Source organism: Megalops cyprinoides, chromosome 13, assembly GCF_013368585.1.
Source record: "Megalops cyprinoides isolate fMegCyp1 chromosome 13, fMegCyp1.pri, whole genome shotgun sequence".
Lineage (NCBI taxonomy): Eukaryota > Metazoa > Chordata > Actinopteri > Elopiformes > Megalopidae > Megalops > Megalops cyprinoides.
In genome coordinates, this window is record NC_050595.1 from 27,066,929 (window position 1) to 27,082,407 (window position 15,479).

Below are 15,479 nucleotides of genomic sequence, written 5' to 3' on the forward strand. Positions count from 1 at the left end.
TTACAGATACAAAGTTACCGCTGCAGTATTTCTGTAGAAGCTTATTTTCTGCTCATTAAGGCCTTTACTGCTGCTGAGCCCTCCCCCATTGCTGCTTGCAGCTATATTTAGAAATGTTTTTGTGTTGAAGCAACAAACCTTGGTGTGCTGCTCTCTCTGGTTGTGGTCGTCTTGGGTTTGTTTTTCATGATTCATTTAAATCATACTATCTCGGGGGATGTGGGAAGCCGTGATCCAGTGCAAGTTTGTTTTGCATATTGCATATCTCAGGATCCTTCATTTATTTTGGCCCATGACCCCCTGCCTACACACACACTCTGTTTTCACTTCTCTAAAAATTTAGATGAGTGAGGTAATCCAGCGCATTCTTATGATTGGATAATTGAGTTCAACATTTCTTATGATTGGCTAATTGAGAATTGAGTATAGCGATTTTTTATTTATTTTTTTTTATTAAAAAGTTTATGTTAAAACATCCTCATCCTCAGAAATTACTATCACACAGAAAACATTGTCATGGAGCAGTAGTGTGTACTTCAGTCTCACACACCCAGCATCTTGGGTTCCATTCCTCATTACCATAGTGTCTGTGTAGACATGCCACTTCAGTGCTCATGTGCACCATTGCAGGGTAATATTTCACCTGAGGCTGTTGGCGGGTATGCCCAGATTGGCAGGTTTGTCATTGGATGTCTCTATCACCCAATGATGGACTTGCATCTGGTTGTTGGTCTGAAACCCCAGCATGCTGTTGGTGACTCCTCACCACCGTGCTTTGTGGGGTTAGACCCTGGCTTCACAATGACCCCCATCAGCATTAGCAGTTTTAGCTGATGACTGAACCAGTTAGCCCTATCCACTTACACGCTGTACGGATTTTCCCTGAAAGTGGCCTGTGGACGCCTTTGTACGTTGTTCCTCCTACCTCTACAGTTTTCCCCAAAGAGTTCCTGTAATAACACCCCGCGGCGTGTTTGTGCGAGATCAGATCAGTGTCTGGATCTGCAGGTTACCGTGCCGGTATCGGCACCGATGAAGGATAAGCCCCCGCTTGCCTGTGGGGCACGGTAACACTATACGCCTGTGATTGTGCATATTTTATCGTGGTGCGTTCTGCAATGCCAAGAGGGAAAGGGTTACTCGCTGCCCTCTGATATTTAAGCCAGCTGCCGTAGCCCTGGGCTTCTGCCGCCAAACCGCCTGCAATAAGTCAGACCTTAACCCTGGGACTCGTCTAATTTGTGAAGCCATCAGGAGCGATAATGTTTTACTTGGAAAAAGAAAATATGGAAGATTCTGCGTTTTTTGGTGATTAAAGGCACAGATTTGTAGGTTATGCCTTTCTAGGTTATTTATATACTCATGAGTCTGACAAATGTCCAGTTGTCACTGGTTCAAAACCATACCTTTACACTGATTTTCAGGTTTTGTCCTCAGAACGTGGACAGTCGCAAGAGATAGCAGGAAAGTTGTTAACTCTGTTGCTAGCTCCGTATGCCGCATGTCCTGGAGAAGGCTTTCCCGCACAGAAAGGAGCCGCGTCTCTGTGAAAGAGAATAGATGTGTTGGCAGCAAACAAAACATCCAGCCCATTATCCAGACGTCTACAGGCTCGGCTAATTGAAAATAAATGATGTCTTGTCGCAGAGGTGCTGCAGGCTAAATACTAATTTGTGCCGCAGAGAGCCGAGGCAGTGCCGTTGCCTCCTCTCCCGCGTCTGAGAGGGCTCTTCCTGCTCTCCCTCCTCTCCTGCATGGACCGGCACAGCCAGACGTCAACGAGTCATCACTCCACAGCCTCCCACCCCGGCAAGCAGGGCTCATAATTAGAGTCTTTGTTTTCACTCTGCCGTTTCTCTTGTGTTTGTTTTCCCGTATCGCCCTCCTTGGCCTCTGGTCTCGCCTAGGGCAAGAGGGGGGCTTCCTCACACCTCCAAGGCTGTAGACTGCGGCTTCATCCTCAAAGGCCAGAGCCTTACACCCCTTTACCCCTAGGCAGGGATGGGAATGGGACCCCCTTATACTGATGTGAAACGTCTCCCCTGGTCAGAGTTACTGGCATGTTCTTTACCGTTTCTCACCTCTGCAGAGGGGCGGGGTGGCCCACGCAGAGCAGTGTCCTTCACGCCTCAATCGGGCTCAAGAGAGCGTGACGGGCCCTGTGGCATCCTGACAGGTCAGGCTGTTTTTGGAGCGGCCGGCTTGTGGGCCTGTGCCCTCCACCGCAGGCAATGAGCCTCGCGCGCCGGTGCCAGGCCGGGGCGGCGGTGCGCTACCCGGGAAATGCTAACAGTCTGTCAGCGTTGTCATTAGCATGCTGGCTTCCCCCGCACTGGGGGGCTGCGCCTGGGCGACAGGAGGCCCCCTGGCACTGCCGGCGATGAGAGGACCGCAGTGGGAGCTCCGCGCTGCAGAGCACGCCGAACGCTGTTTCTGTAAATAATACGGATTACGTTTCATGTTTTCATTTTGACTACATGCTCCCGGTGCCTCGGACTAACGGGATCTGTCACACTGACAGCAACGAATTATGTAGCTGGTTTTGGTAACATTATACTGTGCAAGCAAGCAGAGACAGCTTTATCATTTCATTTTGTCACAGATCTCTCACCTATTGCCCTGGTTTTGTTAGTCTATCTTAGTGCGCTGATACATTTTGCTGTGGGATTGCGTATTAAACAGGGCTAAGCACAACTCTTTGAAACACCTGGCTTAGCTGCACATCCTGTTGTAGGACAGCTTTTTCTCCGTGCGCGCCAGTGTATACAGTGTGACAAATTTACCAGGTGTTTGTGAAAAACCCAACTGATTGAAAGCAATTATGTTTTGCTGGCACTCACGGCTCCATTATGTTAACAGAGTTGGTGCAGTGCACCATGGGAGAACTGCAATGCTTTTCAAAGGCTTCAGCAATGGAGTTCATGAAATGGGACTTGCATGAGGTCACTCAGGAGCCAAGGGACCCTCTTATTACTGCTATTAATCATTTTGTGCCGTGTATGATCTGTCATATTTAACACTAATGCTGCATAGCTGTAGCGCCGTTCCCTCCCCCACCAACTGTATTAATACATTTTCTTGTGCGATATTAGATATATTTATTTATTAATGAAAAACAGTGTCTCTTTCCTACTAAGGGAATTGTCCTACTCTTTCTTCAATCCAAATAAGTTTCTCAGCATAAATTAATTATTTTATTGCACAACGCTGCTGGCCACCATAAGAGAAGCATATGCACTGTGCTGTTGTAGCTTTCCAGTGCAAGTGCTTTCTGATACCTGTACTAAAGACCCACACCTTTATTATTTAAAAAAAAAATCCTGCTGGACACTCCTTCCTGAAACATGATAGGTATGTATAATTTACATATACTGTGTTGTTACTGTCGAACAGAATTAATTGGATTATGTGGTTTAGTAATAGGGGATTTGGGCTTCCTTGCCTCCCACACTTCTTCCTGTTTTATTAACATTGAAAAATGCAGGGTGTTTTTCATACTTCTGCCAACTGAGGCAGCAAGGGGCTGGAATGTGCCAGGCTGGCAGACTCTGGCCCTGCGGGACGTGGGCTCGGCCCGAGTCAGAACCCGGGCCCATTGGTGAGGGATTACTGCAGACGCGGGCCCAGCTGAGGCATGCTCTCCCCTCTCCCCTCTCCTCTAGCGTAGTTCAGGCTTTCATTAAATCCAGCCAAAATAAAGGTTATGGGCAATATGAAAAATGCAGTCACCAAAAAAGAGGGGAGTGATATTTCTCACTGAGTGCGCCGCATTTGTCTGCAGTCATACCTTACAAAGGGGCCAGAGAAGGATGTGATAGGAACACAATGGGGGATGTGTTCCACGTGATGTTAATATTACAGCCTGAGTTTCCATGAATTCATTCCGAAATAAGTTTCACCCGTGCATTACATGCCCCACATAAAACAAGATTCTACCTGTTTACCTACATGAATCACCTTTAAGAATGATATGATATATAAGAATGAGATAGATCCTGTAACTTTGTTTTTTTCTGTGTAAAACAAATGGCTGAATACCTGAAATCTGAGCATAGGATAACTGCACAGCCATGTGTGGCTCACAGCTGCTCAGCCTGACGGGCACGTGATGTTGCCGCTCTGCTGGTCAGAGTAGATGGAGATGGAGTAGACCCTGCTATCGGACAGGCTTTGGGAACGAGTGACCACGCGTCGCCAAGCCTCACCGGTCCTCTGTCCTATCCACCTATCCTCCATCTTAAGTGCCACGCTGAAAGGACGCAGCGCGCAGCTGTAGTGCCCAGAGCTCCAGGCTGACACGAGCCGTCTGAGGGCTCCGTCTGCTCAGCATGCAGATGGCGGCCCAGCCGTAATTAACGACGTGCTGTTAAACAGCGGTATCTGATTCCACATGGTAATTAGAACCCATCACCGTGAAGCCGGCAGGTTTAATTAGGGCAGCCTTTAAGGACCAGGCCTCTACTGTGGCATCAGGTAGCTCTGCGAAAAAATAAAAAGCTCACATGGAAAAAAAACCACTGTGTATGCAATAAACTAGAGACTTTTGTGTTGTCTTTGATTGAAACCATTACTCATAACACCAGCACCATCAGGCCTTATTGCCTGTGTATTTTCCACACTTGCATAGCCTCCATGTCATTTTTCGTCATTGGATAAAGTGCAAAACCAACTGAGGCCAAGTGATTGTCTTTTTCTCATCTGAGGGGGGAAAACTCAATTATGAAAATGAAAATGCCTTTGGAATGGAGTTTTGGAGGAGAGGTGAATGTGTTTCTCTGGAAAGCTGCGTGGATGGGGCGGAAGTGTGCCTGGAATGAGAAAGGCCTTGGGGAAGCAGACGACAGCACAGGGCAGTGATCTATCTGGCTGTCTTCGCCCGTGCGAGTGAGGTGAAGGGTACAGAGTGGCTAGCTGTTGGTGCAAAACTTCTTCTTAGTGTCAACTGCCTCCGTCTAAGTGTGACCTGCAGACAAAACCATTCAAGCTGCCTTCAAGCTGGAACATTGTTGTAAGGGTGATTCATTCAGAGGCAAGTCACCCACGCACACACACAGACACTCACCTCCCCTCAGAAAATGTCAGCAATAGCAAGTGATGTTTTTAAGGTAGCTGACCTCTGAAAACAGATGGCTTTATCAAACCTCTGTTACAATGTGATTTCCTGTAAAAAAGTGCTTTGTGTTTTCGATTTTCCAGGCAAAAATGTAGTTTGAATTCTGTGCACTAAGAATGCGGTTATGGAGGTTTTTTCACAATGATGGCAACAAGGTGCATGTAAACACCTGGCGGTATGCGACCCAGCGCCCAGCACTTTACCCTGCTGGATCACAGCTACACTGCAGGTAGCCGACTCAATCATCCTGTCTTCTGTGTTCTCCTCTCCAACAGTCTGGTGTTGCAGGGCTCACGGTGAGGGGGGAGTAAAGGGAATGTCCTCTCTGTCAGCGGATGAGAGAATCAGACACAGAGAGAATAAAAGCCGGCTGAGAATGGAGCCACCAATCTAGCGCCAGCCGGTGCTGGAGACACGCAGAGTGACGGAAGACACTGGCGATGTCCCTCCCGTCCCCAGCGCTGCATGAAAGAGCACGGGAGACTCGGAGTCTCCACACTGAATCCGCGGTGAACAAAGGGACGCGCACACAGTGAGCAATCACTCACCGAGGGCGAGCAATCAGTAACAGAGCCAAGATTTAAACGAACAATCAGAGGCCGGTAATTTCACCGACAGGTCACGTGCTTCCTGCTGTGAAAAATGGTGTTTTTGTTTGCCGCGGCCCTGTCCGCTGTCTGTCCGAGACCAACTCGTTCTGGGGGAGTGTACAGAGCGGGGTGTTTTGCCCACTGAATACCACGTCTCTGGTTGTTTGCCGGCTGGTGCAGCACGGAGCCTTTGCTGGGCTCCCCTTTTCACTTGTTGCGTGTTGCGTAATTGCGATGACCTTTACTGACCTGAGCTGCGACAAAACAAGGAGACGGTTACCCAGAGACTGGTGTCAGGTTACGTCCCTGCTCTTCCCACTGAATTCCCAGCACCCACCCTGAGTCTCCTCTTGGTTTTGCCTCAGAAGGGACCTGTCCCCTGTCAGCACTGGTGTTCTCTTTCTCTCCATTTCTCAGCGCATTTGTGGACGTTATGATGTAACCTGGGGTCTGGTTTTCATAGACGGACTTCCCAAACAAAGGGAAAAAACATAAAAACCCAGGGCAGGTGATTCACCGTGCTCTGTCGGCAGTTAGGCGAAGCCAGCAAGGGGGCCATAAAGACTCATTTTATGGCTGCAGCACCGGGGGAATGAATTTTAATTTTCTGCCTATACGAACCGTGCGAAATCTACACCGCCATCATCGCCGTTATTGTGTTTTTATTATTTCATTTTCTGACAAGCGATAATGTATTTTTACACAAAGTAATAAAGATGTCAGTTCTTGGCTTGCAGCTTGTTCTCATTTATGCTTGTCATTATTACTGAATGTTTTGTACGTGGGACACATTGACTGCCAGTTGTTCTGAAGGTGATTAATCGTCCACATGTAAAGGAGAATTTGTTGGCTTAGCTTTTATTTCTAATGTATGGCAGTTTCTTGAAAAATGAATTTATGATGTCTTTTGAACAGCAGTGCTGATGTTTTTAAACACCATTCCATTCCTACCCACCCCCTCCCATACATTTATTCCTAAACTGCTGTGGAAAAAAGATTATTTCAGTTTATGTTCCTCGACAGCAGCTGGAACATCAGGATCAAAGCTTAAAAGTCTATTTTTCACATCCCCTGATAAAAATATGAATGCAGTAGAAACTCCTACAGACATATACGCACACACTCACACACACACACATACACACGCGCACACACACACACACACACACACACACACACAGACACGCACACAGATTTTTATCTTTTGTTTGCTGCAGATGTGTGACCAGTTATGCTGTATAACCTCATAGAGGTTATACTGTGCTTGTTGGTTCTCGCTCCAGCTGAGCTCTTAATTAGTCATGTTTGATTGAGCTGTCAATTTAAAACCGATCTGGACACAACAACATCAGAGAGCTGTGTGCTGTGAGTCCTTTTCTGTCAGAGAGATGTTGTGATGTTGTGTGATTAGTATTTTTGAAGGAATGTAAGAAACTTATTTCTGCCTTATTTCTTATTTCTTCACTTTTGGCCCTTCTGTTGGGCCAAGCATGACTGCACCTTTCTCTCTTCAAGGAATTTGGGTTAATTATTGAACTTCCAAACAGAGATTCGGAAGGAGAATTTTCAGACATTATCTATGCAATGAACTATCCCATCCCATCCTCAAGTCTAAAAATCCCACTTACCATCTCCTTTTCATGTAAGCTGTTTTGAGGCATCCCTCCTCCTCCCTCTCTCCTCCTTTTATTTCCAATCCTTTTAATGCTGTCCAAATGGGGGTGTTGACAACATCGGCTCACAGCCAGGTACAATCCCTTCCTCAGACTCTGAGCCAAAAACCTCCAATACCCCTATCGACAGCAGCGCTTACATTTCTGACTGTATTAAATTTCATATCTGCTGAGTTGTCAGTTTTTGTCAAACCCAGTATTCAATCAGCGGCTCAATGACACCCAATCAATTAGAAGCAGTACAGAAAACCAGCATATGCACTGTTATGGAGAGAAAGAGATCTCTAGAGATGCACACAAAGCATCCATCTCTTTCACTACCTTTTCCACTGTAATGGATATTGATTCACCAGTGGTTCTGTAGTTTATTCGCAAATGAATGTTTATTTGTACAATTTTCTGTTTGGCAATAATTTTTATTTTGTTCTGCTCCCACTCAATGAAATGCTGGAAGGGAAAATACACGTTATTTGCTGTTTTCTCATATCTCTCACTTTTCTGGGTATCAGAGAAGCACTTAAAAGTGATCTCCATCTGTTTAAAATATCTATCAACCTGTCTATCACTTCCCTCCCTCATTCCTTATGTTTCTCACTCTCTTTCTCCTTCTCTCCCTACATCTGTCTCTCTTGACACCCCTCTCTCTGTGTAAATCCTTGCTCCTACCTGGCAGGGATGTCGCGGTGTCCTGGCGGTGGCGTCCCCTCAGGTGTGGTAAATCACCAAATTGTGGCGGGAGGCCGCGGTTGATATAGAGCGGAGTGCACTTGCTCGTGATCTGCCGGGGCTGCATCTGACAGCTTTAAGCCTGTTCCATTACACTTGAACTGTGATTTAAAGGACCTGAAATGTTCTCCCCACTACTCTTAACAGGATTGATATCCCAGCACCATCAGCTATGAAATAAAGATGATTGTTTTTAATGGGGGGGGGGGGGGGGGGTGGTGGAGGGGGGGATGGGGAGAACATGGCGGTAGCACTTGGGGTGGCGGAGCACAGAACAGGAAAATAACAGTGTCGCCAATCTGTGAGGGCTGTGTGCAGCCAGCTCTCCTGGGGTGCAGTGTTGATGGCGGGGCGGGGGGGGGGGGGAATTAGAGGAAGATTGATTCCTCCACCTGACCATCAGCCATCAGTGCTCTAGTGCACTGCATCTGTATGTGCAGCAGTGAATGGGTGCCAGGGGCATTGTGGGAAAACACAACACTGAGGAAAAAAAGGAACAGAAACCAAATAGAAAAATTACAGGAAAAGCAACAGAATAAGACAGAGAGAGTGGTGCTTTTTGTAAGGCACCAATCTTTGTGATGATCTCAGGTGGGGAACTGGGGATGGGGCGGGGCACTATCACCTGTTCCTTTTGTTTCTGTCACTGCAGTGGGAGGGACCTATGTGTGCCTGTTGTGTGTCATTCTCCTTACGCTCGAAACCTGACAGGGACTTGCTGTCTCTCCCCACAGATCACCTTCTTCATGCTCCTGTCAGCGGTGTGCGTTATGCTCAACCTGGCCGGGTCCATACTGTCCTGTCAGAATGCCCAGCTGGTCAACTCCCTGGAAGCCTGTCAGCTGGTAAGAGACTGGACACCCTGCTCTCAGCACCCTGCATAAGGGCAACCCTGCACCCATGACTTTATACTGATTTCATATTATGCTGAGTGCAACTGATAGGGTTCCTTTATATCTGCACTCGACTGCTAAAGACTGTGTGTTGAGGAGTCACTCTGAGGTCTGTCTCATATGTACCTAATTAGCCTGCTAAGTGGTGATTCACAGAAAAAATAAATATCCTTGCCGGCTGCTCTATTTCCTTATTAATATTATGATTATGTGCAGTCTGTTTGCTTTATTACCGACTGGCGCTCGCATTTAAATTATTAAGAAAAACATAACCGTCCGATGTCGAAGGAAAGGTCCCCTCATTTGTCTGACGGGGCGGCCGTTGTTTCACCCCCCGTGTCAAGTCACAGGACAGCTTATTTCACTCCGGACGCGCGATCCAGCTCGTGGCTGTGTCCTCCCCAGAGAAGGGGCTACACACTATACGTGACGGGAAGGAAATGAACTTGCCGTATCTTAGCAACCGCTGCCGTTTGAGTGAACCTGAAAAGTCGCCTACTGGAAAATTTACATCAAACAGATGTAATTTGTGTTACTTTTTAATGCAATGAGTGCAGCACATTTGAACATAATTACCAATACATTTTAGTCAATAAGGTAATGAATAATTAACGTATCCATCCAAATCACAATTCAGCAAATGGAATACACTTGCAAATTGGAAGGAATTGCCGAGTCTCTGTTAATGAGTTGCCAATACGTTACTCAGTGGAAATGCAGGATACATCAACTGGCCCTGCATTATAATGAAATGGAAGTTCCATTATAAATGTATATACATATTGCTGCTAATGTACAGCATATGGATTTAAAATCAATTCATAATGCCTTCCAGTACTTTATTAACTATGTGCAGAACCAATACCGTAAAATTTAATTAACAATACATTGGGAACATGATTTTAGCTAAGTAGTTCCATATTTGACCTATGTTTGAATTTATAATTATTTCCTGTAAAATTATTGTAATCTCTGGTTGGGCATGCTGGTTGGTCTAAACGTTTCATACTGACAGCTCTTGATGACTGTACTGTGGGGAATTTGTTTGCCTGGCCACTTCACAGTATCTTGTGTATTTCTATCAGTGCGCATATGGGTAATTATAGCCTGCAGAGTAGTAATGCATAATCTCTCTAGCGTCTAGATAAAACAGCTTTTGCATTATGCCCACAGGCATAGTTTGGCAGTTGGAAGTGCATGGCCTGGCCTTGCCCTTAGGCATGTTGGTATTCCCAACATTCCACCTCCTCTCGTGGCTTTATGCTTCATTATATTCCATTACATTGGGTAAATTACATTTACTCATTTGTTTTTCCTCCTTTGACCTATTGTATCTGGATTCAAACCCACAACCTCAGCAGCGATTAACTGCAGGCTCACCCATTTTGCTTTTAGCCAAGATGAATATTGTATGCTAAATGTTAGAAGAGGTTACCAATTAGCTGTGTTACATGGTTAAATGTCAGTATTCACTTTTGCATTCATTTTTGCTATTAGCTATAGGATCGTTTGTAAGATAAATTGGAATTTGACGTTTGTGATATCGTGAAGGAAATTATTGGAAGGTGCTAAAACTGGAAATCTAATTAAAACCAAGGTCCTTGAAATCAGTCAAAAGATGAGAACAGTTGTTGAAGTTTGCTGTTTGAAGGTGTATCATATTAGTTGCCCTATACCCTGTAATTGTACAAATCTGATAGTACTGTGTCCTCAAACAGACCTTGCTCTCAGCTGAGAACTGTCTCATTGTGGAACTGTACACATCCTGTCCCCGTACTGTCGCTATACTTACTGTATGCACTTTTGTAAGTCGCTTTGGATAAAAGCGTCTGCTAAATAAATAAATGTAAATGTAAATGTAAACATGTATGTCAACACTATCTGCAGTTGAAGAATCTGTAGATTCAGTACAGTCCTCTGCCTGTAGATTCAGTACAGTCCTCTGAATTTACCCACAATGCACTTTATTTGTTGAGTGACTCTGAGTAACAAATTCTCTTTTTTACCTTTTCATTTCTTCCACAACATACCAAGTATTGCATAAATTTGCCAGTGGAAGTAAATCAAAGCAATACTTTGCCTGAATGTCTTTGTGGCTCCTGCTAATGTGTATTCATTTTTGAGAGATTTGACATATTCATTTATGTGGAAGTATTCAGGATGCATTACCAATATATTTAAAGTGCATTGACATGTATGGTTCTTTCACAGTATAAAAGTAAGTAAGATAAACCAACAGGTATGTGGTAAGTCCTGAAATTTAATAGCTGTTTAACAGAAATCAAACAGTCTTCTATGTTATGACTACTACTGTTTATGCAGCAGACCACCAGTCAAATGCTCAGCATGTCACTCTGGTGAGACAGGCCTGCCGTAATCATGTATACAGTTGTTTATGTGAATCAAGGTCACACTGCGTTGGGTCTGATGTGTTATTTTCATCCATCTTGCAAACATCACATCTAATATATAATTTAATATTTGATGGAACTTTTGAAAATTGCTGAACGCGTGCAGGGTGTATCAGAGGAACAAACTCATTCTTACATTTTCCGAGTGAGTGCCACGTATGGGAAAATTGTATAACTCAACAAATGGCATCTGCAAAGTCTTCCATGCAGTGTTTGGGCCTTGACTGGGGCCAGGGATTGGATTTGTGCAAATAATCAAACATTGTTTTTCAAAACCAAGCACGGAAAAGGAGACTCTGAGTCTTTAAATATTGTGAAGCCATCCATGGCACATGTGGTTTTGAAAAAAGACATCGAAACTGCAAATTGTTCTGTAAACAATAGAAATTACAACCAAAAATGAAACCCTGAAACACCATACCTGGGATTTTTTGATTGTGTTTAGCCTATGTAACTGTGAACATGCATATTAAGCCCAGTTAGTGTGTGTTTTGACTCAGTGTAATCCACAGCGGATCTCTAAATAAGAAGACAAAAAAACTGTAATTGTTATGACACTTATACATTGCAGAGATTCATGAACTCAGTCTTGAGGGGAAGGTGTGACCCATCTCTGCGCGCAGCCGACAGTTAGGGAAGCCGTGTTTGACACCAGCTCTCTGGCTGCGGCTTACAAATGAACTGTTCCTATCTGCACAGTCGAAAGTTCCCCTGCTGTCTTCTCTTTTTACAGTGCAGAGGATGAGATTATCTGTGGAGTAATTTGTCACGGCATGCGATAAGCCTGATGATCAAAAACAAACAAACTTCAAAGTTTCTGTCTGCTTTCCACATTTCAGAATCAGTGGTTTTGTCATAAAATAAATTTGCTAATAGTTTCGGGGGAGCTGCACAAAAGAGGGATTATGGTACCCCATACCGGCGGATAGCGCGGCGCGCTGATATACTGAGACAATGAGGCACAATAGGCAGAGTCCTCATAAAGGGAGGTACAACAGGAACACAAACCCCCCCCCCCCCCCAGCATCCCTCCCCTCCCACCGCCAGCAACGGTGTGTGTGGTTCACGTTGTGTGTGGTTCATCAAAGGTGCAGTCCTTCCCGCACGCACGCGGAGCTCAGCAGGACATCCTGAATTTCTTTACACAAAGCCTGGCCTCGCTCCCAGATTGTGCCTCCCCTCTTAACCGGTGCTGTTAGACTCACTGACAAAGTGAGCAGAAGGAGTGGAAGATTCTGGAAGAGGGTGCTGAGCAGAGGGAGATGTTATATCGGTTTATCCCTCTGCCAAAAAAAAAAAGTTATTTTTACTCTCCTGATTTTGAAAGTTAAAAATCTGAAATTCACCCGTGAAGGATAAAAAGAAAGTTAATCATTACCATATAAATGAGCCTGAATTTTCTTACTGATGGTGCAGATTGGGATCTTATATCATAGCCCTATTAATCATATTTGGATTCTAATTTTATTCCTAATTGCAATTAAACGCTCTGATTCATTCCATGCCTACAATAAGACAAGAGTTTCATCAAAGACTCAGATACTTGGAGTTAACTCAGTTTTTAATTCAAACTTTCTTACAAGTAATGCGTTATCAAAGGTTATGCATTATACGGCCCGTTACAGCTTGTGTTTTTATATTGACTTCAGCAGTGCTTCTAAGTGTTCAGCTGTTTTTAGCAAAACAATGTGTCTCTTCACATGTTATTTACCAATCTATTATAATCTGACTGTGACTATGATCTATGAATGATTACTTATCCATCGATCTTTTGCTGTTCACTTCAGTGGGGCCTAAATGAAGAAATTATAACTAAATGTTTTACTCCTGACTTCAAAATGTTACTTTTGTACACTCTCTGTATTTTTCTAAATCCTAAAGTAAGCCCAATTGTCCACTGAGGTTGTGGGATATGAAAACCTCAGAGCCGCTGACAGTCCCTCATCCTCTAGCTGTGCAGCTCTGTGGAAGATTCCTTAAGCCCCCCCCCCCGCAAAGTTCTGAGTCGACAAGAAAACCCTGCTTTACATACAACCCGGCTTTGATCGCCTCTGCAGTATAGCTTTCCACGTCTCTATTTCGTTCTCTCCGTGCTCACGTGCAACGCGAGCTGTGATGTAACGTTCAGCCGGGCCTCCAATTCGGAGATTCAGGGCCGATGGGGCCTAGCGGGTGGAGGGGGAGGCCTGTGCTTACTGCTCTCGAACGCCACCCCTCAGCTGTAGCGAGAGGGGGCTGGGTCAGGGGCAGGGGCGGGCAGCGAACTCCTGCCCGTGACACTGTGTGAAAAGCAATCAGCGTCAGGGCAACGCTGGGGAAGTGTGAAGGCTGAAGGGCAAGGCATGGCAGGGGTTCGCTGCGATTTGAGCCCTGGGGAATTATGTGCTGGAATTTTGCCTCTGTGGTCTGAACAAGCAGAAATATATTCTTTGCACCCTCTGGCCGGTTGAAAGGGAATTAACCTTCTTGGCAAGGAGCGGTAGGAGGGTTTAGAAGTGCAGATTTAGGAATGTGGTCAAAGAGCACATAGAGCCTTTCTTTGAGAAATCAGCGAGTACTTTATCTCACAGTTATCTTTTAAGAAGTGTAGCCTTTCTGATTGGAACTCGAAAATCCGTTAATAAAATTTCTGGGAAAAAACCAGTAAGCTTTTAAAACTGATGTCCAGAAAGAGTGTTCTGTTATACACACCAAGTGCATACAAATCAACTGTCTGTTACAAAGCAGATTTAATACATCCAGCCAAACCCATTTTATTGGAATTTTTTCTCTCAGAGAACAACCTGAAGTGCCTTTTATGTAGACATGCACTAATAAATTATGTGCCCGTCACAGTGCTAGGTGCTCTTCTAGCAAAGTTTTGGTTCTTTTTGGAATACAATTCAATTGATGGAGTGTGATAGATTCTGTCTCGTGTGATACAACAGCAACCTTTCAAATCTAAAAAAAAGAAACAGGGGAAAAAAACAAATCAACGATGAGTTCAATATCTTTCTGCACAGTCCTCTGTTATTATTGGAAGCCCAGGTTGAAATTATTGTAATTTTATAATTAGGTTAAAATTAGACAACCTTTAATTAACCCTTTAACTCCAATTTGAATTTGAGCCTGCATTAAAATGGTAAAAATTGTATGCTTTTGTGTTGTAATTGTATACCTTTCTGCCTTCATATAAGCAGTGAAATCTCCTAATTCCCATTTTTTTGTCCAAAAAATGTCCAGCTTTTGTGTTATGCTGCGCCGCGGGTTATATCCCAGAGCAGCAATAACTTTCTTCATGGATGACTTAAAAAACAAAGTTATTGAGTATTCATCATGCTCAGTAAACATTGCACACGTATTTATGTATTTTTTTTCCCCCAAAACGATTTTTCCTCTGCGGCTGAGTGGCTGTCGAGTTACCCTGCTGGTTTGCTTGTTCTGTCTGTTACTTTCACACTTTCCTGTTTGTGATCAGGCTGTGTTTTCACATTGTGTTTGTCTTACTCTACGCTTTGGCCAATGTACAGCTCCTTTGAGAAAATCAAATATATAGGCGTTCATAATTAATCTCACCGGAGAGCTCCTAAACGTGCATTAATCTTTCAGGCTGGCGAGCTCCTGCCTGAATGCCACCAGACCAGCAGCATATGGGAGGCATGTGGACTGCAGACAGGGGAGCACTGAGATGCACCATTCCCCTGGATCATGTATGCAGGGGTCACTCAGGCATTTAACAAGCTTTGGGGAACCTGTCTGTTTATGGTCTGTGGTAAGGGAGTGATAAGGGGAAGCAGCCAGAGATCCTGCAGTGCAGCAGCGTGCTGGTGAAATGGGCAGCCCGGGTCTGATCCATATTTTAAGTGATGGCTCCTCGCTGCCTCTTTCTCGCCTAAGCGATCCGCATGGGCCGTGTGCGTGAGGATGAATGCAGCCCATCACCGCTGCGAGCTCACAGGCTGCGGCCACACCAGCCAAAGCCCTAATCCCCCTTTTCAGATAAAGGGAGAAAGAGCTGAGCAGAGATGCAACCACTCCTCTGTCCTACACATACACATGAATATACGCCCACACACACGTCCACACACAAACAC

At 44.8% G+C, this 15,479-nt stretch overlaps 1 protein-coding gene across 1 annotated transcript in view; it reads left to right on the forward strand.

Annotated features, from left to right (window-relative positions):
- Nucleotides 1–15,479, forward strand: part of LOC118787713 (protein FAM189A1-like) — a 108,639-nt gene that overhangs the window by 70,881 nt on the left and 22,279 nt on the right. Inside the window, exon 3 of the mRNA XM_036543348.1 lies at nt 8,837–8,947. Within this exon, the coding sequence (XP_036399241.1) occupies nt 8,837–8,947 (111 nt within the window). The remainder of the gene's footprint in view (nt 1–8,836; nt 8,948–15,479) is intronic.